This window comes from Hyaena hyaena, unplaced genomic scaffold, assembly GCF_003009895.1.
Source record: "Hyaena hyaena isolate Hyena2069 unplaced genomic scaffold, ASM300989v1 scaffold_549, whole genome shotgun sequence".
Taxonomy (NCBI): Eukaryota; Metazoa; Chordata; class Mammalia; order Carnivora; family Hyaenidae; genus Hyaena; species Hyaena hyaena.
Genome location: NW_024081180.1, coordinates 108052 through 134461, shown reverse-complemented (window position 1 = coordinate 134461; position 26410 = coordinate 108052). Strand labels below are relative to the sequence as shown.

Below are 26410 nucleotides of genomic sequence, written 5' to 3'. Positions count from 1 at the left end.
AACACTTTTTCAGCCACTAACTGTCACATCAGATCAGAAGTGAGTCTTAACACCCAGCAGCAGCTGGTGAAGTGTTCTCTCTGCACCTCCCAGAAACTATTGCTTCCTTCTGCCTTTTTCAGCTCTCACTCTAATTCTGGTACAGGGTTTGTTTTCTGCTCAATTCACACTACCTTGCCATTACTGCCTCCCTTGCTCTTTGCCTTAATGTCTCCTGTGGGTGTTCTTGTCTGACGGAAATCTAGAAATTCTGGCAGCAAAGTGGACACTTGGGCATCAAATGGCCAAACAGAGTTAGTGAAATGCAAGATTTCTGGTCCCAGGTGCAGCCTCAGAAGGAGTGGAATATCTCATCTTTCAACCAAAGGTTTGTTTTTCTGTGTGGTTATAGACCCTTTCATCAGAATGCAGAAGTTACATTTCTCCTATGTGGCACTCAGCAGTCATAGCCATATATATCCAGGACAGGCACAAACCCCAGTGAGTACATGCTCTTTCAAGCTATCTGAAACTACTTCTGACATAGGAACTAACCCTCATGAAAGGAGAGTCTGCCCCAGAACACTTCTATTTTGAAAACAATTTTAAACCCAGACATTTACTTGGTCATTTTAGAATATTGTTCTCATCTCATTAAGAAATCAGGATGCAAAGATCCTAAAGATACTATGTCTACAATTGTCATCAGCCTGAAAGGAATTTTGAGGGGTCACTTGGTATGTTCTCCACCCTTTGTTTAGACCCCATTCATTATTCTCCCTAAAAGCTATCACATTTTCAAAACAACAATAAAGTCCTTCAGTGTAAAACTTCATAGGCCTTGAGATGTGTTGTCATCTCTGTTGATATCTACCCCCCTCACTCCTCACCTGCTCTGCTCATATCAATATCACAGTTCTCAAAGAGCTACTACAATTGATTCTTATTTTAGGGACTGCTAAAGGGAAAGAACAGCTACAATCCTACCCTGGAAAATGGTTCTTTCTATTTATTCTAGTTTCTGTAACCTATTCCTCATATATTTTTCATTTCTAAACTTCTTAGATGAACATGTAGGGTTTATACCTGACAGTAGATACCTGTATACTCTTAGATGGCACATGTGTCTGTCATGTTGTTTAATAGTGCAAGAACTGATCTAGTGAAATTAATGACCCACTGGGAAGGCATAAGTGAAGTTACATAATGAGGAATTTGATACTCATCTCTACATATATTAAAAGGTAGTTTAATGAGTTAAGTGAGTTTGAATATTTAAACTCTGAATAGCCCTTGCAAATTGTTCTCTGAGTTTGATGCAATATTACATATGCAATTCAAAATCTTAGAGCTTATTTTCAATGGCTGCTTCCTGTCTTTGGAATATAAAAAGTGTTCTAACCAATCACTTCTAAAAGCATACATAGATAGAAGAGCTTTAATGTAGATATCAGAGGAAACATAAAAGAAGTATATGAAAGGATGACACTGTGATGATAAGAAATAGTTGGTTGCAGGACTTTTCAAGTAGATTATGCAGAAACTGACAGCTTCTGTTTATATTCCAAAATTGATCCACTAAGCAGATTTTTATCTTCATGGCGAAAAAAAAATTGTTGAAAATGAGGTCAGTGGGTCTGAGCACAGGTAAATTATAGCATTCTCTGACATTTTAAAGTGATTTCAGAGAAAATATGGTTTTTTATCTACCACACTAGCATTGATGAAACCAATTATAAACAGAGAATTATAGACCCTTCTCAACTGATTGATAAACTTTTAACTGAGAGGAAGTGTCCTGATGACTTGGGGTTTCCTAGCTTCTGCTTTCACCTTTTCTGAGACAAGAAATCTGTTCTAACACATCACACCAAAATTGTGCTCCCTTTAACTCACAACCAATGTTGTGATAGAAAATGAGAATCCTGGTGCCTGGGTGGCTCAGTGGGTTGAGCGTCAGACTTCTGATTTTGGTTTAGGTCATGATCTCTTGGATGTGAAATGGAGCCCCCATCTGGCTCTGTGCTGAGCATGGAGCTTGCTTGGGATTCTCTTTCTCCCTCTCTCTCCCTGTCCCCCAGTTGAATGCATATGCTAGCTCCTGAGCTCTCTCTCTCTCTTTTAAAATAAACAAATAAACATTTAAAAGAGAGAGAGAGAGAAAAAAAAATAACTTTGCCACAGAGTATCTCCTTAAATGTATACAGCAGTATCATCTAGCTCCAAGTCATTCAAGTTTAGACTATCACTTAACCATTCAAATGGTTCCCTCAACCATTTGTCAGATGAAAATGGTTCCTGGGCTTTTTAACATCTTAACAAACAACTCAATGTTTAACAAACTTTTATTAATCAATATTCTCCAGAAGTGAGACTCAGAAATAGACAAAAGAACCCATGCAAGGTCTGACCGGTGAACAAGCAGTTAGAAATTATTAAGTTGATATTCTACACATAAATGGCATAGGATTTGTCAAAGATTACATTAGTTTTATTTTAGTAACTGTGAGATATCAGAAAATATAAATAGGTCCCTATCTTATGTTCCTGACACTGAGTTCCTAAATCCCCTGGAGTTTCTTGGGTAATAGGAATATACATATTTTTTTTTCTAATGAGGTGACCCTGAATGGGCTTCTGGATGAGGTCTGGTCACCAGAAGAACCACCACATAATTAGAAGCTTGGAATTTTCCAGACAGGGGAGAGGGACTAGAAACAGGGTTAATAATTGACTGTCCCTATGTGAGGAAGCCTCCATAAAAATCCCAAAAGTATGGGGTTTGGAGAGCTTCCAGGTTAGCAAATACATCAACACACCAAGAGGGTGGCATATCCCAACTATACGGGACAGAAGCTCCTTTGTTCAGGACCCTACCAGACCTTGCCCTGCATATCTCATCTGACAGTTCATCTGTATCCTTTATTATATCCCTTAACAAACTAATAAACCTAAGTATTTCTGAGTTCTCTGAGCCACACTAAAGAATTCATTGAACTTGAAGAAGGGCTTGTGGGAACCTTCAATTTGTAGCCTTCTCAGATAGAAGTTATAAGTAACCTGAGGACTTACTACCTGCAATTAGCATCTTACGTGGGGGGCAGTCTTGCAGGATGGAGACCTTACCATGTGGGATCTGATGTTATCTCTGGGTAGATACTGTCAGAATTGAGTTAAGTTGTAGGCTGCCCAGCTGGTGTCAATAAATTGCTTCGTGTGAGAAACCCCCACATATCTGGTGTCAGTATTGTGAGTGGGGCAGTTGTGTGAAAGTAAAGGAGAGACTCAGGAGGGAGTCTGGAGGGTTTTTCAAGTCAGTAACCTAGATGTAACTTGTTTTTTGAGGTTCTCTCCTAAAGAAAACACTTACATCATTTTCATCTGCCATTTTGTGAAATGGCATTCTAAAAAGTTTTAACCTGTTTTTTTTTTCTATGAATTCTTCCCAATAGTTTAGGATTCTTGACTCCTTCCTTTCTGATTGTAATGGACATCTCCAGATCTTCACATGCTGTTCCAGTATCTCTACTACTTGAGACAAGCAGTCCTCTTTTCCTTCCCCAACAATCTTGGCTGTAGTTGGGGCAGCCATGGAATGGATTCAACCAGGATATGGGCATGTGCTCCAAAATCTTATACTTTTTAAATTGGAACAAAACAAAGAGATGATATTCTTTTTTTTTTTTTTTTTTTTCCGGAGAGATGATACTCCTATCAAGTAGTGGAACTCATGATCAAATTGGACCTATGTAGTTAATCCAGAATAATCTCATCTCAAAGTTCTTAATTTTTAGCACATATGCAAAGTCTCTTTTGCTACCTAATGCAATGTATTCATAGGTTCTGGAGGCTTAGACATGAACATCTTGGGAGGGCGTCAGGGAGCAGGGGGGTTATTATGCCTCCTGCTAAAACTGAGACCAGCATTCCATCTCTCACATCATTTCATTCAGCAATAAAAATATATTAAACAGGAGAAGCCATACACACTCCACATTAATAGTGGCCTGTTAATCAACATTATTTGGAAACAATGGTTTAATTTAAAATGACTCTTTCAAGATTGTTTTTCCGAAAAGGAAATTTCTACTGCTTTTATCTTTTTCTTAAGATGAGTTTGAAGATTCCTATTGGATTTATCCAGCATACACTCAGAATGCAATCTTTGAAATGGAAAATTAAAAGTATTTTCATACCCACATACTTGAAGCCTGAGGCTGCTATCATTCCTGAGTATAGAGAGTAAACACAGCATCTCTCTTTGTTTTACTAATTGCTTTGTTTCCCCAAGCTGCTAGCAAAACATCTGCCAGACCAGAACTCACTTCTTCCACACAGCACAGAACCACTGCCGGCCAGATAAACGACCTGCGCTCCATGAGGTCAGGGCAAGTGCTTTCCAGGCACTCAGCAGGCAGTTTTCAAGAGGCAAAGACTTCAAGTAGAAATGAAGCTGAAACCCCACCCTTCCCAAAAGCTTTACGATGGTTATGGAGTTGTTGATTCTGTAATGATCTCACACTGTCTGCAATTTTATTGATTTTGTTTTTCAATAGAACTGTTAAAGATTACAATCCTCAGATAGGCAGAAATGTGGGCAGATGCTCGTATGCTCACACACAGTGCTGCCAAGATATTTTTACATCTTTCTGCACATAAAACAAAATGAAGACATGTGTTATCGATCCATGCTACTGGTAGCCCTCCCCCCTACCCAAGAAGGGAGTTTATGGTATGCTCATTTCCTGGATGAAGTATTAAAACAACTTTACCTAGAAAAAATGAACAGCACTTCCAAAATAAAAGAGATTTGCTTCTGAAGCACCTTATAAAACATTCCTAATTACCAAACTCCATTGGGATGGCAATTTGGGTCATCATTTCCAAATGTCATCCCTGCTATTTCTAATTCAATATAAACTTCTTGTCACATCTACTGGTTAAGCATCAAAATACAAAATGCTGCAACAGCTTATGCTCTGTTGATGTTCATTCATCTACTGTGCATCAGAAAGGCTCATTTCAAATATGGCATGAAAGAAAGAAAAGTAAGCAAAAAACAAACTCAGAAGAGACTTGAAATAAATTGCCTCAAAAAAATGCTAAAGAGGAAAAATCCCAAAATCATAGCCTTACCTTGGGAGACTTAGGCAGACCCACAGCCCTGTCTTCTGCCAAGGTGAGCAGGGTTAACTTTGTTTCCTCCACTGAGGGATGTTTGGGAGGGCGAGGTGGGGGATGGGAGAAAGAGCTTTCATATCTTCGCATCATGTAATATTGCTCCTCAGTGATCTCTTCAATCAGAGTCCTGGCTAGAAATGATCCCGTGTCCTTAGAAAAACTATTAACTAACTGAACAGTCATATTTAAGCGGCTGACAGGAATTTCCCAGCACTCCTTGGGGTTGGCAAAGTCACTTATGAGTAGGTAAGAGTCTGTGATGGCTTCCTCCAAGCGCAGTCCTGGGGTAGCAGCCAAAATGTCTTCTTCAATGGAAAGATCTCTCACAGACACCTTCACATTGAAAGGTAAGTGGAACTGCGCACAGAGCTCAGAAATCTGGTACTGTTTCTTATCATGAATCAGCTCTACAAAACCTCCTTCCATGTACAAAGGAAGCAATGCTGCCTCATAGGATTTTTTGAGGATTTTTTCACAGGCCAGAACATTCACCACCTTTTTGATTCCCTCACAAAGGACTTCAGTCATCTGTGAATGATGCACTAGAAACTGGTCCCCGACAGATACAGATGACAGCTCGTCGTAAGGGGGATGAAAGGCTTTGGTGGCCACCACATGGAGAGGCTCCTTTTTGCTCTTTGCTATCTCAAGGTCATAGGCAGTTGGGAACTCCCGAGGTCGTCGCTTGAATTTGCCTTTATAGCTAGTGGGGATCAAGAAGTGCCTTTTAGGAAAATTGCTTCGAATTTCTGAAGCCAAGATCCTCGATGCCTGGTACTTTTTGTGGATCACAATGGTTTTCCCAGGCTGTAAAATGCTTCTGGGCAGCTGGTTTCCTTGAGGTGCCTCTATGACTTCAGCCACTATGGGGAACTCCTTACTGGTCATTTCAAAGAGGTCTTGTGTAGATAATAGCTGAAGAAACCAGTTGGCATCATAACTGTCAGTAATGTCTTTGACTTCAACATCTAAACTGGGGAGGATGCGGACTATATCCTTTTGGACTGAAAAAATAAAAATAAAAAAGACTATGACATTTTGTCCATCAAAGTGTTGCTCCAAGAAAGTATTAGAATCTCTCTTGGTGCCATAGATAAATTCCATTAAAAAAATAATGTGTTCATGATATAGTATTTCTTACGTGTGACTTCCTTCTTTTTCAAATTTTAAAATGAAATAGATCATATTAAAATCAACACCCTTAAGCCCACTGCTCAGCTTAAAACATAGATATTAAGCTGTCTTTTAGAGCTCTATGAAGCTCCCCAAAATCTCATCCTCCTCACTACAACCTGAGGGTACTCATCCTCCTGACTCTAATGTGAATGATTTCCATGGTTTTTGAATAGCTTTATCACACATAACATAGATAAACATATGCATATGTGTATAAATGTATACTTGGTACTTTGAATAACACCCTTCCTACAGAAGGCTCAAGCTCTGCGTTCTTTACACAAAATTCTACCTTTTGCAGAACAGCACTGCAAGATCATGGGATATAAGGTACTTAAGCTTAACATATGGAAGTGGACGCCAAGGCAGAATCCTTTTCCAATGTGAAAGTTATTCTTTTTCTGCTGATGTTCCATTAACACCTGGATAGAGAAGGAGTATCACAGGATGGGTCACAGTCAGAGGAGCCATCCAGGGCCCTTAGGTATGCTAGTGGCTGCTTATCAAGGTATTCCTTGCCTAATGTGGAACTGCGGACTAAGAAATTTCTAATTCTTTCTAAGCACCTGCTATCCTATAAGTCTTTGTTTGAGACTACAAAGACACTTAAAATACTATCCTAAAATTATTTATCTGCTGTCCATGCACTATCCCACATAGATTGTTATAAATGGTTTTGAATTAGAAATGTAGTTACTATTCACAGGATTATATAATGGCTTATATTTTTCCTGACAATTTCCTACCACTTAATGTTTCATAACATTTTCATGACTCACCGCTGTTTCACAATATCCCCAGCCACCCTCTGTCAATACACTTTCTTCTTTGCATGCTTTTGAAAACAAATTAATTTGGAAGATTTCAAAGACAGGATTTCCTCTTATAAAGCATTACCTATGTTACTACCTTTTATATTATTAACTGTATGTAGTTTCTGGAAATTATAACTTTATAATTTATGTCATATTACTTGCACATGCTGTGTAACAGAGTTCCTGAAGACACAACATAAAGAAAGTATTATTTTATTTTCTTGAATAGAGAACAGAAAAAAGAAAAAAAATCAATGGTTGTCTATAGGATGAAGGTCTGTAATAATTGTATAGATTCTTCATTAAAAAAAATAAAAATGCAGCTAAAAGAACAATTCTTGACTTCATCAATTCACTGTATAAAGTTTAGCATACCTAGACTTTTAAGATTGTTGCCACAGGCTTCCCTGGGCCCCAAGGTAATTTTAAAAACTCTAAAATCTCAGTAATTGGATAGACATGAATGAAGCTTAAAAACTTTAGAGCTAGCACTAGATAAGCATCATAAGCTCATGCCATTTCTTGACATTGGTACAATAGATGTCATTAAGGACTTCCTGGGGTCACTAAATTGATCCATTGGACTATAAGGACCTTAATGTAACCTAGATTCTAACCTATATTTGGGCAGTATATGTATTATGGGTACAAGGGTCTTTGATTATTTTGCTGATCAATATATCGCAATGTCTTAAATGGTGCCTGGTACATGGTAGCTACTGAACAAATGTATTGAATAAATGAAAACCATTGCCAGAACAATGTCTTTGATTGAGCATAAAGGATGTGATCCAGTAAATAAATAGGATTCCACATAACATTTCATTGGGAAAAATAAATTTCCATGGTAATACTCCTGCTATACATCATAGAAGGTATTGTATGTTTCATTTAAAATATACTCCTTTAATGGAACTGGAGGGGTTTATGCTAAGTGAAATAAGTCAGGCAGAGAAAGACAGATATCACAAAACTTCACATTAAAAGCATATTTGCCTCAGTTTCTTTTCTCTGACACATCATGTCTAGCTTTCAACAACAACAAAAAAATTACAAGGTATATTAAAAGGCAAACAAACAGTACAGTATGAAGAAATACAGCCAAACCAGATATGCAGAGATTTTGGAATTTTCAGACTGGGAACTTAGAACGTGATTAATATGCTAAGAACTCTAGTGAAGGAAAATGGCAGAAAAGATGGGCAAGGTAAGCAAAGAGATGGGAACTTTTGGAAAGAATAAACATAAATGCTAGGTATTGTAAACAGAATAACAGATATGAAGAATGACTTTGATAGGTTCATCAGAAGACTTGCCATGGCTAAGGAAAGAATCAGTGAGCCTGAAGATATGCCAAGATATATCAATAGAAACTCCCTTAACTAAAAAGAAAAAGAAAAAGAGTGAAAAAAATGAAGCAGAATACCTAAGAACTGTGGGACAGCTACAAAAGGTTGCATACCAGGGAGATGCCAAAAGAAAAACAGATAGGAACAGAAACAGTATCTGAAGTAATAATGGCTGAGAATTTTCCAAAATTGAAGAAGCTTAAAGAACAGCAAGCATGATAAATACCAAAAAATCTACACCTAAGTATATCATATTCAAACTGCAGAAAATCAAAGAAAACGAGAAAACCTGAAGAAGCCGGCGGGGTGGGGGTGGGGGGAACCTTACCTCTAAAGGAAGAAGGATAAAAATTAGATCATATTTCTCTTCAGAAACCATTCAAGCAAGAAGAAAGTAAGCAACATACTTAACGTATTCAAAGAAAAAGTCCAAGAACCTAGGATTCTGTCTCCAGCAAAATTATCCTTAAAAGTCAAGAGTGGCAGAATATGCCACCACAAAATATGCCACTTTGGCATAAAGATTATTTTGGGATAAAGGCACTTGAAAAACAACAGATATATGAAGGGTATTCTAATTTCTCCTTTTCCTCCTGAAAACAGGAGATAAAACCCCAGTGTAAAAGATGCCTTTTCTATACTCGGAGAAAAGAAACATCCTTCTACAGGGAGTTAAAGCCAAGAGAAATCAGTCCAAACAGACCTTGTTGAAATAATTCTTATCTTCCTTTAACCTCTTCGCATTCTTAGTTTAGTTATTCTTTCACAGTTGCCTCTCTTTCTTCAAATCAATATAAAAGTATGTGGGTTTTGCCATTTTGAAGGACTTCATTCCTTTATGAGACTTCCCTTGTCACATAAAACATAAATCTATATGCTTTTCTCTACTTAATCTATCTGGTGTCAGTTTAATTCTCAGGCCCAGACAACAAACTGTAAGAGATGATTGTTTCTACAAAATTTTTAATTTTTTATATTTTTTACTGTCACTCTATAATTTTTTAAAAAATAAATTTTGTCAATTCTAGCCTTGCAGTTTCAATTGCTAGTTCCTCCTGCATTATTATCTAATAATAATAATTCATATACTTATTGGAAATTGTCTAAGTTTGATTTCTTTGTCATTTACTTTCCAAGGTTATAATTATTTTTTTCTCAAAAGTGTTTTCACATTTGAGAACTCAGTGAATAATTTGTTTATATTTTGATATCACATTATACTCTTTGCTATATGGTAATTATTAGATGCCCAAATAATTTTCAAGATCTGCCTTATTCTAGACATTTTAAAGAATTTTTTTTATCTATCAGAGTTTCTTATTCTTTCTCTTTCTTTCTTTCCTTTCTTTCTTTCTTCCTTCTTTTCTTTCTTTCTTTCTTTCTTTCTTTCTTTCTTTCTTTCTTTCTTTCAGGAGTAGAATCCAGTGATTCATCCTCTATGTATATACCCAGTGTTCGTCCCAACAAGTGTCATCCTTAATGGTCCTTGCCCATTTAGCCATCTCACAACCCGCAACCCCTCCAGGAACCTTTAGTTTGTTCTCTCTACTTAAGACGTCTTATGTTTTGTCCCCTATTTTCATATTATTTTTGCTTCCTCTCCCCTATGTTCATCTGTTTTATATCTTAAATTTCACATGAGTAAAGTGATACATTTGTCTTTCTTTGACTGACTTATTTCACTTAGCATGATACCCTGTAATTCCATCCATGATGTTGCAAATGGCAAGATTTCATTCTTTTTGATTGCCAAGTAGTATTCCATTGTATATATACACCACATCTTCTTTATCCATTCATCTATTGATGGACATTTTAGCTCTTTCCATACTTTGGCTATTGTTGAATGTGCTGCTATAAACTTTGGGGTGCATGTGTCCTTTCAAAACAGGACATCTGTATCCTTTGGATAAATATGTAGTAGTACAACTGCTGGGTCATAGGGTGGTTCTATTTTTAATCACTTGAGGAACCTCCATACTGTTTTCCAGAATGGTTGCAGCGGTTTACATTCCCCCCAGCTGTGTAAAAGAGTTCTCCGTTCTCTGCATCCTTGCCAAAATGTGTTGTCGCCTGAGTTGTTAATGTTAGCCATTTTGACAGGTGTGAGGTGGTATCTCATTGTGGTTTTGATTTGTGTTTCCCTGATGATGAGTGATGTTGAACATTTTTTCATGGGTCTGTTAGCCATGTCTTCTTTGGAAACGTCTTTTGTCCCACTTCTTCACTGGATTATTTGTTTTGGGTGTTAGGTTTGATAAGTTCTTTATAGATTTTGGATACCAACCTTTTATCTGATATGTCATTTGCAAGTATCTTTTCCCATTCCGTCAGTTGCCTTTTAGTTTTGCTGATTGTTTCCTTCACTGTGCAGAAGCTTTTTATTTTGATGAGGTCCCAATAGTTCATTTTTGCTTTTGTTTCCCTTGTCTCCAGAGACATGTTGAGTAAGAAGTTGTTGCGGCTGAGGTCAGAGACGTTTTTGCTTGCTTTCTCCTCTACTATTTTAATGGCTTCCTGTGTTATATTTAGGTCTTTCATCCATTTTGAGTTCATTTTTGTGTATGGTGTAAGAAAGTGGTCCAGTTTTATACTTCTGCATGTCGCTGTCCAGTTTCCCCAACACCATTTGCCAAAATGACTGCCTTTTTCCATTGGATAGTCTTTCCTGCTTTGTCAAAGGTTAGGTGAACATATGTTTGTGGGTCCATTTTGGGGCTCTCTATTCTGTTCCATTGATCATTGTGTCTGTTTTTGTGCCAGTACCATGCTGTCTTGATGAATACAGCTTTGTAATACATCTTGAAGTCTGGGATTGTGATGCCTCCACCTTTGGTTTTCTTTTTCAGGATTGCTTTGACTATTTGGGTTTTTTTTCTGTTTCCATACAAATTTTAAGATTGTTTGTTCTAGCTCTGTTAAGAATACTGGTGATATTTTGATAGGGATTGCATTAAATATGTATATTGCTTCAGGTAGTATTGACGTTTTAATGACATTTGTTCTTCCAATCCATGAGCATGATATATTTTTCCATTTTTTGTGTCTTCAATTTCTTTCATAAGCTTTCTATAATTTTCAGTGTATAGATTTTTCACCTCTTTGGTTAGGTTTATTCCTCGGTATTTTATGGGTTTTGGTGCAATTGTAAATGGGATCGATTTCTTGATTTCTCTTTCTGCTGCTTCATTATTGGTGTATAGAAATGCAACTGATTTCTGGGCATTGATTTTACATCTGCGACTTTGCTAAATTCATGGATCAGTTCTAGCAGGGATTTTTTTGTGGAATTTTTTTAGTTTTCCATATACAGTATCATATCATCTGTGAAGAGTGAAAGTTTGACTTCCTATTGCTGATTTGGATGCCTTTTATTCTTTTGTGTTGTCTGACTGCTGAGGCTAGGACTTCCAATAATATGTGGAATAACAGTGGCAAGAGTGGACATCCTTGTCATGTTCCTGAGCTTTTTTTCAGTTTTTCCCCATTGAGGATGATATAAGTAGTGGGTCTTTTGTATACAGCCTTTATGATCTTGAGATATGATCTTTCTATCCCTACTTTATTGAGGGTTTTTATCAAGAAAAGATGCTGTCTTTTGCCAAATGTTTTCTCTGCATCTAATGAGGGGATCGTGTGGTTCTTGTCCTTTCTTTTATTAATATGATGTATCACATTAATTGATTTATGGATATTGAACCAGTCCTGAATCCCAGATATAAATCCCACTTGATCGTGGTAAATAATTCTTTTAATGTATTGTTGAATCTTGTTGGTTAGGATCGTGTTGAGAATTTTTGCATCCATGTTCATCAGGGAAATTGGTCTGTAGTTCTCCGTTTTAGTGGAGTCTTTGGTTTTGGGATCAAAGTAATGCTGGCTTCATAAAATGAGTTTGGAAGTTTTCCTTCCATTTCTATTTTTTGGTACAGCTTTACAAGAATAGGTGTTAACTCTTCTTTAAATGTTTGGTAGAATTCCCCTGGAAAGCCATCCAGTCCTGGACTCTTGTTTTTTGGGAGATTTTTGATTGCTAATTCAATTTTTTTTTTTTTTTACTGGTTATAGGTCTGTTCAAATTTTCTATCTCTTCCTGTTTCAGTTTTGATAGTTTGTATGTTTCTGGGAATTTGTCCATTTCTTCCAGATTGACCAAATTTATTTGCATATAATTGTTCATAATATTCTCTTATTATTGTTTATTTCTGTAGTGTTGGTTGTGATCTTTCCTCCTTCATTTTTGATTTTATTTATTTGGGTCCTTTCCTTTTTCTTTTTGATCAAACTACCTACAGGGTTATCAGTTTTGTTAATTCTTTCAAATAACCAGCTCCTGGTTTCATTGATCTGTTCTACTGTTTATTTGTTTTTGATTTTGATTTCAATAGCATTGATTTCTGCTTTAATCTTTATTATTTCCTATCTTCTGCTGTTTTGGGGTTTTATTTCCTACTTTTTTCCAGCTTTTTTTCTCCAGCTTTTTAAGATGTAAGGTTAGCTTGCGTGTCTGAGACCTTTTTTCCTTCATTAGGAAGGCCTGGGTGGCTATATACTTCCCTCTTATTCTGCCTTTGCTGCATCCCAGAGGTTTTGGGCTGTGTTTCATTGGCTTACATGTACTTTTTAATTTCCTTTTTAACTTCTTGGTTAACCCATTCATTTTCTAGTAGGATGTTTTTGGTCTCAAGGTATTTGTTGTCTTTCCAATGTCTTTCTTGTTGTTGATTTTGAGTTTCATAGCATTGTGGTCTGAAAATATGAAAATTATGATATTGATCTTTTTGTACTTGTTGAGGGCTTAATTGTGTCCTAGTATGTGATCTGTTCCAGAGAATGTTCCATGTACACTGAAGAAGAATGTGTATTCTGATGCTTCAAGATGAAATGTTCTGAATGTATCCATTAAGTCCATCCAGTCCAGTGTGTAATCAATGCCATTATTTCCTCGTTGATTTTCTACTTAGAGGATCTGTCCATTGTTATAAGTGGGTGTTGAAGTCCCCTCCTATTATGGTATTATTTTCAATGAGTTTCTTTTTGTCTGTATTTAATTGATTTATATATTTGAGTTTTCCACTTTGGGGGCATAAATGGTTACAATTGTTAGATCTTCTTGGTGGGTAGACCCCTTAATTATAATATAATGCCCTTCTTCATTTCTTGTTACAGTCTTTATTTTAAAATCTAGATTGTCTGATATAAATATGTCTACTCTGGGTTTCTTTTGGCAACCTTTAGCATGATAGATGGTTCTCCATCCCCTTACTTTCAATCAAAGGTATTTTTAGGTCTAAAGTGAGTCTCTTGTAAACAGCATATAGATGGGTCTTGTTTTTTAATCCATTCTGTTACTCTATGTCTTTTGATTGGAGCATTTAGTCCATAGGCATTTAGAGTGAGTACTGAAAGGTATGAACTTATTTCCATTGTGTTGCGTGTAGAGTTGGGAGTTTCTGGTGGTGTTCTCTGGTCCTTTCTAGTGTTTTCTGCTTAACGTCTTTTTTGTTTTGTTTCATCTTTTTCTTCCTTCGGAGAGTCCTCCTTAAAATTTTTTGCAGAGATGGTTTAGTGGTTACAAACTCTTTTAGTTTTTGTTTGTCTGAGAAACTCTGTATCTTTCCTTCTATTTTGAATGACAGCCTTGCTGGATAAACAATACTTGGCTGCATATTTTTCTGATTCATCACATTGAATATATCCTGCCACTCCTTTCTGGCTTGCAAGGTTTATGTAGATAGGTCTGCTGTGAACCTAATCTGTCTTCCCTTATAGGTTAAGGACTTTTTTTTCCCCTTGCTGCTTTAATAATCCTTTTCTTTGACTGTATATGCCTTGTTGATGGTGAATTTGACTATTATATGACTTGTTGATGGTTAGTTTTTGTAAATCTACTGGGAGTTCTCCATGCTTCCTGGATTTTGATGTCTGTGTCTTTCCCCAGGTTAGGAAAGTTTTCCACTATGATTTCCATTTATGATTTCCATAAACCTTCTACCTCTTTTTCTCTCTTCTTATGGGATCCCTATGATTCAGATTTACTTCTTTTTAATGAATCACTGAGTTCTCTAAATCTTATTCATGTTCTTTTGCCTTAGTTTCCCTCTTTTTATCTTCATTATTTTCCATAAGTTTGTCTTGTCTATCACTGATTTGCTGCTCTGCTTCATCCATCCTTGCCACTGTGGCATCTATTTGAGATTGCATCTCAGTAGCATTTTTAATTTTGTCCTAACTAGATTTTACTTCTTGTATCTACACAGAAAGGGATTCTACACTTTTTTCAACTCCAGCTAGTATTCCTATTATTGTATTTCTAAATTCTGATTCAACCATCTTGCTTATATCTGTATTGGTTAAGTCCTTGGCCATCATTTCTTTCTGTTCTTTCTTTTGGGGTGAATTCCTTTGTTTTGTCATTTTTGAGGAAGAAAAAGAATTAATAAAATTAAAAATTAAATTAAAAAAGTAAAAACAATACCAAAAAATCAAATAAAGGAAGCTAGATTCTAGGTGTGTTTTGGTCTGGTTGTTTAAAGAAGCTTGATCAAATAGAGAAAAAACGGAAAGAAAATAAAATTAAAAAAGAAAAAAAGGAAAACGTTTAAAATTTTAAAAGGATGTATACAATAAAATAGAATAAAATGTAATGGAGAAAGTAAAATAGACTAAAAAATTACAAAAAATAAAAACATAGTAGAAAAATTTATAGAAAAATCATTTTTATGAAAACAGAAAATAAAAATAAATTCTCTTTCTGTATTCAAGAATAAGAAAAAAAATGAATACACGGACTAGTGAACAGAATGAAATCAGAATGAAATTACATCCAGTTTCCTTCAGAAGTCTATGAAGCACTTCCCCTATGAAGCACTTCATAGTCCCTAAACTAAGCAGGCAGAGAGACTTATGGTTTCCTTCTAGGCCTTGTTTGGTACAACTGGATGGAGGTTGGTATAATGGCTCCACTCCCCACTAGGTGGCTCTACTTAGCTTACTAGGGTGGATAAGTGTGGCGCTTCTAAGTGTGTATGTTCATGTACAGGAGAGGTGAAAATGGTGTCACCTAGCTTCCCAGTCTCTAGCATCAGAATTCTGGGCTCTCGCCAACTGGCAATCAACCCCCACTCCTTTGTCTCTGGCTTCTGTCCACACCCTATTTCTACACTGTCTGTGACAAAGCCATCAGCCTGCCATGTGACACCTCCCTCCTGAATTTTATCTCAGATAGGGCTGTGTTTCCAAACCCCTCATTTCTGAGGTCCTTGCAGCTTGAATCCACTCTAACCCTCTGGGAGAGAGTCTTGGGGACCAATGGCTGGGTGCTGGCCTGCCCCTAGGAACACTCACACAGCTGTGCCACTGCAGAGGCCCAGAGACTGCAGCTGGGAGCAAGCACAGCCCAGAAAAATTTCACATGATCATCATGTGGTTGAGCATCAGTGGTTGAGGGACTATGGTAAATAACATACATCTGGCACCAGGTAACCTTGTTTCAACAACAGGAAATGTGGCTGTAATCTTGGGTCTACTGAGACCTTTGTGTGTGGTGAGGCTGCATGGTTCCATCCTTATTTTGGACTTTTAAATTTAAAGTTCCTTTATAGTTCATCCATTTGGTTTCAATCTCCTTTATGAATATTCTGTGAATTATCTTTTCTTCCATTTACTAAACTTCATATTCAATTTAAGAGAAACGATACTGTGAATTTCCATTTGGTTAGATAGCTCTTCCCCAGTTCTATTGCTGTTTGTATTTATGAATAGAGAGAGTGCCTTTTGGGTTGCTCTCTAATATTTGTAACAGAAAAAAAAATCATCATGACCTTCCCTGAGAAGTCAAGGGTCATTTAAAATGAATATACTTAGGGACACCTGGGTGGCTCAGTGGGTTGAGCATCCAACTCTTGATTTAAATTCAGGTCATGATCCGAGGGTTGTGGGATCAAAGCCCACATCAAGCAATGTGCTGAGTGTGGAGCTTGTTTAAGATTCTTTCTCTCCTTCTGTTTATCTCCCTTGTTCACTTTCTCTAAAATAAAAATAAATAAGGGTACCTGGGTGCCTCAGTCAGTTAAGCATCCGACTTCAGCTCAGGTCACGATCTCATAGTTCATGAGTTGGAGCCTCATGTCAGGCTCTGTGCTGACAGCTCAGAGCCTGGAGCCTGCTTTGGATTCTGTGTCTCCTTCTTTTTCTGTCCCTTCCCCTCTTGTTCTCTGTCTCTCTCAAAAATAAATAAACGTTAAAAAGTAAAATAATTAAAAAAAATGATTATACTTACATTTAATATGGGTGTATTTATGATACTGTTTACATTTTTATTTAATATATAAAAGCTAAGAGAAGCAAATAGCCATTTTCTTATATTGGATGATCCATGTCCACCTGTATTCTCCACTGATCTTTGTGGTTATTATTATATATCAACTTGACTGGGCTAGTATGCAGTTACTTAATTAAACACTATCTTCAATAATGTAAGCGAGCCTCACCTAATCAGCTGAAAGCTTTGAGAGCAAAAAGCGGAGTTTCTCAGAGAAGAAAAAACACTACCTCAAACTACAGCATCAACTTCTGTCTGATTTTCCAGACTGCCAATTTGTCCTATGAATGCAGAGCTTAATAACACCCATAATTACATGAGCCAAGTCCTTAAAATTAATTACTTAACTGATTACTATATAGTCTTGTATATATTATACAATATAATTATATATGAGATTATAAATACCTTCTTTTTCTCTGGAGAAACCTGATTGGTAAAATATTTATAGTTGGTAGTGTAAGAATAAATATATACAGTGAAAGCTGTACTTTCTTCTGCTTGTGTTTGATATTTCTATTAGCAGGAAGATTACTTGTCTAAAGGAATAAAATGAAATGGAAGCTGACTAGAGTATTCACTAGTTCTAAATATCATGTTAAGTCACAATATTTTCATAGGCACATAGGAAAAGCATTACTAATAAAAATTGAACTGTTATACAAATATAAATGATATCAACTTTGGTGCCCTGAAGTGAATATTCATTCTCCTTAGGTATTAAGTTCATAAGTATGTTATCACAATAAATCAAATCTGGATATGGTGAGGGAGAAAACTTTCTTATTACCTAAACAGGAACTCTGTACTATGTAATACACACGCGCGCGCGCGCACACACACACACACACAAATGTTTTAGCTTCTTCATTCATTAATTCATGTATTCAATATGTTCAATATTGAACATTTACTTTATCTCATGCATTGAGAAGATAAAAGTACATAAGAAACTGGCTCTGATATGTTTATAAATTACTGAAGATTACATTTTATTTAAAATATTGTTCATAAATTTTACTTACTTTTTAGAAATATTAGCAACAAGCTCTTTCAAGATTATACTAGCTCCAGGAAAACCTCTGGGCTATGACTAGTTTAAGTAAGTAGTGAGGTTTACAGGCAGAATATATTGCTCTCCAGCCCTTTTACTCTCTCAAATTTACCACAGAGGTAAAAAGAAAGACAAAGAAAAAAAGAGAGTAAAATTCCATGAATCTAAAAGACATGTATAATCCTTACACCGAATAAAAACAGAACTCAGATGGATGAATGGTTAAAATTTTGGCAGAATAGAAAAAGTCCAATGAAAAGTCAGCCTTTATCACCCCACAGGATCTCAAAAAGTCTCATAAATTGGAAGCATAAGGCTCCTCTGACAAGCGGATGAAAAGCTAGGGGGCCAAGGCGGTTATCTGGATGTCTGGAGAGTGGTTAAGCCATTCTCCAAGTCTATGCTGGGGAAGATAGGCGCCATCTCTTTTACCACTCTCTGCAGGAAATAGTAGAGAGGCCCAGAATCTGGAAGCCAGGCATCGGTGAGCAGGGGAGAAGCACAGGCTGAAAGCAAAGGAGTAAAGTCTAAACCTGTGGGAGAATAGTGAAACCCTCAGCAGGTTTCCCAGTCAACTACAATATTTTCAGAATCCCTGGAAGGTACTAGACGATTCTTCTCAGGTGAAACTGAACAAGTCCTAGACGAAAGGCTCACAAGAGGCTGAATTTGAGGTATGCTCCGATGAAAAAGCTGGCAAAGTGAAACCTAATATTCATAAACAAAAAACTTTTATGTAAATAGTGCTTCATGTGTAAATTAAAAAAAAATGTCTCACATGTAAATGTGAACAAACGGAGAATAATATCAGGCATTCAAGGATAACAGTTAATGAGAGTGACAGATCACTCTGAAAAGCCTGAAAGAGGCAGAAAAAAATGAAAGGAACACAGAAACTTTAAGAAACAGTAAAATATTCTCACAGAGATAAGATACTGCATTCTCAAAACAAGAACACAATAATATTTTTAAAATGATGCAAGAAATAACTCTCAGAAATTAAAAATATGATAGCTCAAATTAAAAATTCATTAAAACAGTTGGAAATATAGTTAAGGGATTTTCCCTAAAGGTAAACTGAAGACAAGAAAAATAGAGAAGAAAATAGCCCTAGATCAGTATGGGATCTTCAGGATAAGATTAGATGTTACAGAAAGAGGAAAAAGAAAAAAAGTAGTTGAAAGGAAACTGTCAAAGAAATTTCTAAGAAATAAAATATCTGAATTTCCAGACTAAAAACTGCCATCATAATGAAAGAAAGAACAGACCCACCCAGATGGTTTTGAATGAAGTCCTAGGACAGGACTATTTTGGATTGTCTTCCTCCCCCAGGATTCACATGTTGAAACCCTATTCAATAGGTGATGGTATTAAAAGGAAGGGCCTTTGGGAGGTTACTAAAATACGATGAGGTCATGAGGGTGGAGCCCTCATGAATGGGATTAGTGTCTTTCCATCTTGTATAAAGGCATTGAATTGATAAAATAGGCAGTATCTTTATATCTTTATGTTATTTAGAAATTGAAATGCAAATACAAGAAAGCAAGGGCAAAATATTTAAAGCAGTTATTTCTTAGTGGCAGAATGTGAGAAAAATTTGGGATTGGTCCAGGGCATAAAGTGTGCTAATCACTTTGTTATTAGTCCTTTTACCATTATTTGACTTTTTTGACTTTGATAAACATTGAGATAATTTTTTTAAATAAAATGAAAGGAAAAGGAAGTCTCAGAATAGAGATCAATGTATTTTTTTTGTTATTGACTTATCACCTATTATACAATATTCAGACACTGCCTTAGATACTACCTTTCTGCTTGTGAGATTTCAGCCCTCTCCATATACATCAGTTAATATATCATATATCTAAGCAAAACCTGTAACCTTACATTTTGAAAGGCATTGAGGCTTTTTTCTTAAAATGAAAGGAAGCTTTTTAATTCAGAATTTTCATTAGGGGAGAAATAATTATCAATCTATGAATCAAAACATAGCACAATTAAAAAGTTTTAACTAGCAAGACTTCTGAGTTTTAGAAGCAACTAGAAATAGCTGGCCCAATTTTTCATTTGTAAATATTATGCATTTGCCACACTAACATGACTTTTATCTTACTGTGAAAGAAAGGCCAAATGGATCTTATTATAACTTATATAAGACTAGTAGTTAAAGGTCTTGGGTGGTTATTTATACTTATTACCCAAAGAGATAAAAATTTTTACAAATCATGAAATGTATAGTGAGAGTCAGAGAGGCTTCAGGCCTGTAATGGGGATTATGACCAAGAGTTTCCAGGAACTAATATTTCATTTAAACATGTCCTGCTACTTGTTTATGATGCCTGAATTATCACATCAATAACATATGAAAAACCTACCTTCAGGAATAAAATATGTTACATTCTTTCTTCTATTTGTTTACTATGTTCTTTTTTAGCAAATCAATATTTCAAAACTTCCTATAGTTCTTGATCTTTTTCATTGTGCGTTTACCCTTAAGGTTTCTCTAAAATTGTCTATCCCTGGCTCAGACCTATTCTTTTTCTTGTCACTTTCAAAAGGAAGGACTCAAGACAAGAGGGTTTTCAAATGTGCCTGACCCTCGAGGCCATTGGAAAGTAACTTCAAGGCAAGTTTGAATATTCAATATAAGAAAGAATAATGTAAAACAAGACTACAAATGATTTTTTAAAAAATAGTCTACATTTTATATTTAGAAGAAAAATGCCTACAATTTTTTAAATTGGACTTTATGTGTTGGACACTCATCCTCTATTTCTAGGGAATATTCTACAGTCAGTACACATGCAAAGCAGTCCCACACATCATGTCCCAAAATTGCTATACAAAAAGAGCTAATGTCTAAAATAACCCCTAAAAGTTAAAGATCCAAAATAATTTAAATCAAAATTCAATTTTAATACCATTAAATAATGGAAACTGGACCAAAACATTTTGGAAAAAACTTTAACCAAAGGCTTTCTTCTGGGACCTTGGTTAGCATGAAACCATATATAAGTCCATCTAAGCAATTCTGTTAATAATGCCCTGCTCATCTGTCAATGCTTATATTTAGTAAATTGCATCACCAGCCAGCCAGTAGATCCAGCCAGACACCTGGGAATTAGACTGATTTCTTTCCTCCTTCCAACAGGCCTTCAAATCTCAGTGGTTATATTTCTTAAATACCCAGTAAGAGCAAGCATCCCACTGATTTCACTATTGTACTAAACTCCCAATACCCTGCCATACACTCAAGAGCCTATGACTCTGATCCTGTCCTTTGCACTGAAACCCTTTATTAAATTGCCTTGTGGACAGATGTTAACCCCTTACATATATTTCAAGACTCTTCATGACTGATTCCACTACCCCATTGCATGTTTTGATATTTCTCTCAACCTCCTCTCTTTTCTCATATGAGCTGCACTGGAGCTCCAATATCTTGCTTATCTGCCTTCCTGGAAACTGCTACCACCTCCTCCAATGCTGTTCCTTCTTTCTTTTCCTGATTAGCTCCTATTCATCCTTTAGGTGTTAGTTTAAATACCATTTCCTCAGAGAAGCCTTTGCTGATCCCTAATCTAAAGTCATTGAACTCAGTAACTATCTTGTTCACATGCTTAGGTTGTGGGTTGGTCTACATTTGCAGCTGTGTGATAGGAGATGTCACTGGTTTTTTAAAAATTAACAAAATTTAAAATAAGAAAATTTTATATTCATTATTTATAAAAAATGAGGAAAACTCAATTATCAATTTTAATTACACATTTTGGGATAGCTAACGTACTAATGTGAGGTCTAAAATTTGCTGCGACTTCCAATTTTTGTCATGTTAAAAATGATTATGCTGTGGTCTCAATTTTTTGTAGTCTTAAAATATAATCACTACTTGACTGAATCCTTACCTGTACCTTTAATTCAGAATTAATTAATTTCTAGTTAAATGCTTAACATGCAACAAAATTTAACATGTAGTTCTAAACCACATAAGTTTTTTCACATTTATATAAATGACCAACAATATGTATGGGAACAGAGATAAATAGAATTTGAGATGTCCAAGGGACACCCTTTGACCAAACATTTTTACATACTTTTTTTTCTCAAGTGTATTATATATAGTAATTTTTAATACAATCTTATTTCATTCTCAAAACAACTCTAAAAGGTAGGCAAAAGAGTTATCATTATCCTCTTTGCACAGACACAGTTTGAATGGTTTGCCCAAAGTTACCATCTACTAAAGTTAATGACCCAGATTTAGAATCCAGGACTTTTGACTGTAAATACAGAATTCTTCACTTCATGTGCTATAATTTTGAAAACTCTATGTGCCATAATCTTGAAAACTCAATGTATTAATCCCTTTAGGGTAACAGTGCTCTCTCCAGCTTTTCCGATATTTAAATGCAAATAATGCTATCAAGATTGCATACTAGAACATACTTATATGTGAATTAATTTGTCACATCATTTTCCCTTAAGTCAGAGGGACCATCAGCTAATAAGATTTATGACCAGTGATGGGTAGCTGAGGGGGAAGAAAAAGACACAACAAAAATACCAGTCAGGAACACATCAAAGAAACTGTATCTTTACCACTTTGTAGGCCAACTCCATACAAGAAACCCTCTTTCTACCAAAATATGCTTTGTCTTACAAAGTAGCTCTTTTCTGACTATTCTTAACTGGCAGAGCTAGAAATGAATTACTAGGTTAATCTGTCTGCACCTGACAATTACAGCAATTTACATTTGGATAACACCATACAATTTACAATATATGTTATATACATTATTCAATTTGGTCCTTGCACCACCTACATGGTTTAGTTATTTATAGATGAGAATCTGTCAGCCGGCTTAAAAGACAAGTCAGGGACAGGGTCCCATTCTTCAAACTTTAAAGCCTTTCTCTTTCCCAAACCCCACAATGCTCAGATTCATACATAGAGCATCATTCTTTTTTTGTTTTTTTAAGTGTATTTATTTTGAGAGAGAAAGAGAAGCAGAGAGACGGAGAGAGAGAATCTCAAGCAGGTTCTGTGATGTCAGCACAAAGCCCTATGTGGGACTCCATGAGGAGCTTGATCTCATGAACTGTAAGATAATGACCAGAAACAAAACCGAGTCTGTCACTTCAACGACAAAGCCACCCAAGTGCCCCCATAGAACATCATTCTTAGTGAATACTTACATTTCATCACAGCTTGAATTTCATAAACAGGCTTGAGAATCAGAGCACCGTAAAAGCCTTTAGGAAATGGATTTGTTAAATCCCACTTATTTGAAAAACCTGTAAGCTTCACAATTCGTGTTCGGTTCTTGGGTATCTTCCACTCAACAATCTCCTTTAGGGTATAAATACGTTCATCTTCACACTCATAGAATTCTCCTTCTTGTGACAAAGGCAAGGTAAATGAATGATTTTGATGATTCCTTACCACTCCACAGTTCACCATTATTTCTCCATTTATCTCTTCAACTGAGCTGAACGTGATTTGCTCACCCTGCTCTATAACGAGATTTTCTAGTTTTATATCCTTCTGATGATAGAAGGAAGGATGTCCTAGTCTACTTGATCCAATATGAATGGTCCTTGTAATTTCTTCTAGAGTAAGGTACGGAGTTTTATCAGCCACAATCTTAAAAAGACCTAAGAACAGAAGAATTATGCAAATTAAAGAGAGTTCTTACAATGCAAGTTCTCATAAGAAATCACAGTGAGAGAGTTATGAAAAAAAGCACAATGTAGCTTAATTAAAAAGTAATATATCTGCTTTAATCCTGAATAGGTAAAATTGTAACCCATCATCTATACATTACTGGATTGTCAAATCCAGGCAATAAAAGTGAAAACAAGGGGAAAATATCTTGAAATAGAAAAGCCTCTGTTCTTACAGATGGGAAATATGAATGAGATATTAACTGGCTTTATCTCAACTAACTGTGTGATCTTAAGCAAGGCATTTAATCTTGCAAAATCACAATTTCTATTTTTAATTCTTAAATTGGGAGGATTGGATTAGGTTGGTGTTTCCATAAATCCATTTCCTGGATATACCAAAATTAAGAGATATTCCAGGAGAAACCTGTTTCATGGTCAAATTAACAATTACAAAGTTATATGCCTGGAACTAGACAGTGGTAACAATTATGTGTTACATCATTACAACACCATCGTGATTGTACTTAATGATACTGAATTGTACATTCTTAAATGGTAAATTTTATGTTATGTGTACTTTACCACAGCAAAAAGTATCTACATGTTTCCAATTAAAGACTTCTCAGAAACTTTAGATGCATTGTAACTCACAAGGAGAGAATGTAACATGAAGAATTTTGCAAATTTCTGTAGTATAAAATCTTATTATATTTCTTTGGAAAATATCCATCAATAAGTTATAACATATTATGTCATGATATATTGGTAATCTATATAACACTCCTTGAAAAATGCCTAGTTAGGTAGTTGTTCTGGATTGAATACTCTTGGTTATATATCATTCTTCTCATTGCTTCTCTAATTTTGGCATTATTTCACTATTTAAAATTTCTTCTTCTAATACTATAGTATTAGAAGAATACTTCTAATACTCACTAATATAATGAAATTTTTTACTGTATAAGGTATAGCTTTTTAAGCTTGCATGTTTAATTCTCCTCTTTGAATTAATTTTATTTTATGGGCACACCTGTTTTGTGGCATTTTCAGAAATGTATCTATTGAAAAGATTATAATAAATTCCAGAGAAAATATGAGCAAGACAAAAATTAGGTCACTGGTTTCTTAACACAAAATATGAAACACGAGCATAATGATAATATGGTACACTAGCATAAACTAAGAAGATAGTGAGATTATCTTAGCAGATACTCATTAGACAATGAGACAATCTTACTAGAATTCAATATAGTTTGGAAAAATAATTTAATAATTTACTCAATAAATACATTCCAATTAAATTCATCTATATATCAAATCATTATTAACCATATTATAATCTCTCATGTCTATTTTGGGTTACTGCACAAAGATTTATGATCAGTTATTTTTGTAGCTGATCTTTGCTCAAACAAAAAAGGATTTAGGTTACTTTTAGAAATAAACTTCCTGAAAAAGCATGTGTGATGCAATCCTGGCAATAAGTAAGGTAGCATGTGTAGTCTGTCCTGCAAAGCTTCAGAAATTGACTAGCGTTCATTCCTTGTATGTTGTGCTTGAAGACAGTAAGGCAAAGAAACACTTACTTTGAAAGAACTTCCTATTTTATTATATCTTATATCATGGAAAATCTAATAAAAGAATATTCTTGAATTCTGCAGAATAAATGAATTTTCATGTATGTGTGCCTGTGCATGTGAATACATATGTTTAATCTCATTTGTCTATACATGAAGATTTCTAAATCCACAGTCATTATCACGGTATAGAAAATTCAGCAATTTTTGTGAAATGATAAAAAATAGCCACCAGAATTTCATAAATAGTAGAGACACACAGTTTTACTTCCATCCTAAATATGTTGATGACATAAGTCACAGAAAAATTAATTCAGCATCTTCTTTCTTGGGGAATTGGGTTCACCTAAGGTAATAACAGAACAGACCTAAAATGTTATGAAGTAGAAAAAGCCTGAAACCCTGAGGGCCACCATTATTTCAAGTTAATCACATACTTCAGAGTTGTCTTGTTGAATGTCTCCATTGCAAGAAAAATCTATCTACAAATCTGTGTGTTTCCCCTAGACAATGATTAAGTACACAGTTTAGCATTCTAAGTGGTAGATACAGGAAGATATCTTCGATTAATTTATTTCTTCATCTACCATTGCAGCCAATCCAAAGAGTCCTTTCTTAGAAATAGCTACTTAATAACATATAAACCGTGTCAAATTTATATATATTTTTTTCATAGTAAACTAAAGCACCATAAGCTTTAAATTTCATCAATTTTCCTACATCTTTTTCACAAAGAGTACAAAGTTTTGCACTGGAGAAAATATAATTTGTTTCCTAGAAAACAAACAAACAAACACCAGAAAATAAAACAAAAACAAACAACAAAAAAACCCACCACAACAAAAAACACACATTTTAAGAGCTGAGTGATCCAACAAAGGAAACAACCCACAAAACTAATAGGCAACCAATGGAATGGGAAAAGATAGTTGCAAATGACATATCAGATAAAGGGTTAATATCCAGAATCTATAAGGAACTCACCAAACGCCACACCCGAAAAACAAACAACCCAGTGAAGAAATGGGCAGAAGATATGAACAGACACTTCTCCAAAGAGGACATCCAGATGGCCAACAGACACATGAAACGATGCTCAGCATCCCTCCTCATCAGGGAAATACAAATCAAAACCACACTGAGATACCACCTCACACCAGTCAGAGTGGCTAAAATGAGCAAATCAGAGAACTCTAGATGCTGGCGAGGATGTGGAGAAACGGGCACCCTCCTACACTGTTGGTGGGAATGTAAACTGGTACAGCCCCTCTGGAAAACAGTGTGGAGGT

At 35.6% G+C, this 26410-nt stretch overlaps 1 protein-coding gene across 1 annotated transcript in view; it reads right to left on the bottom strand.

The window, feature by feature from the left end:
• The window catches only part of THEMIS (thymocyte selection associated), a 176276-nt gene that overhangs the window by 78178 nt on the left and 71688 nt on the right, over window positions 1-26410 (bottom strand). Inside the window, exons 3-4 of the mRNA XM_039255840.1 lie at window positions 23074-23532; window positions 5116-6164 (exon numbers count right to left, since the gene is read on the bottom strand). Coding sequence (XP_039111771.1) covers window positions 5116-6164; window positions 23074-23532 — 1508 coding nt within the window. The remainder of the gene's footprint in view (window positions 1-5115; window positions 6165-23073; window positions 23533-26410) is intronic.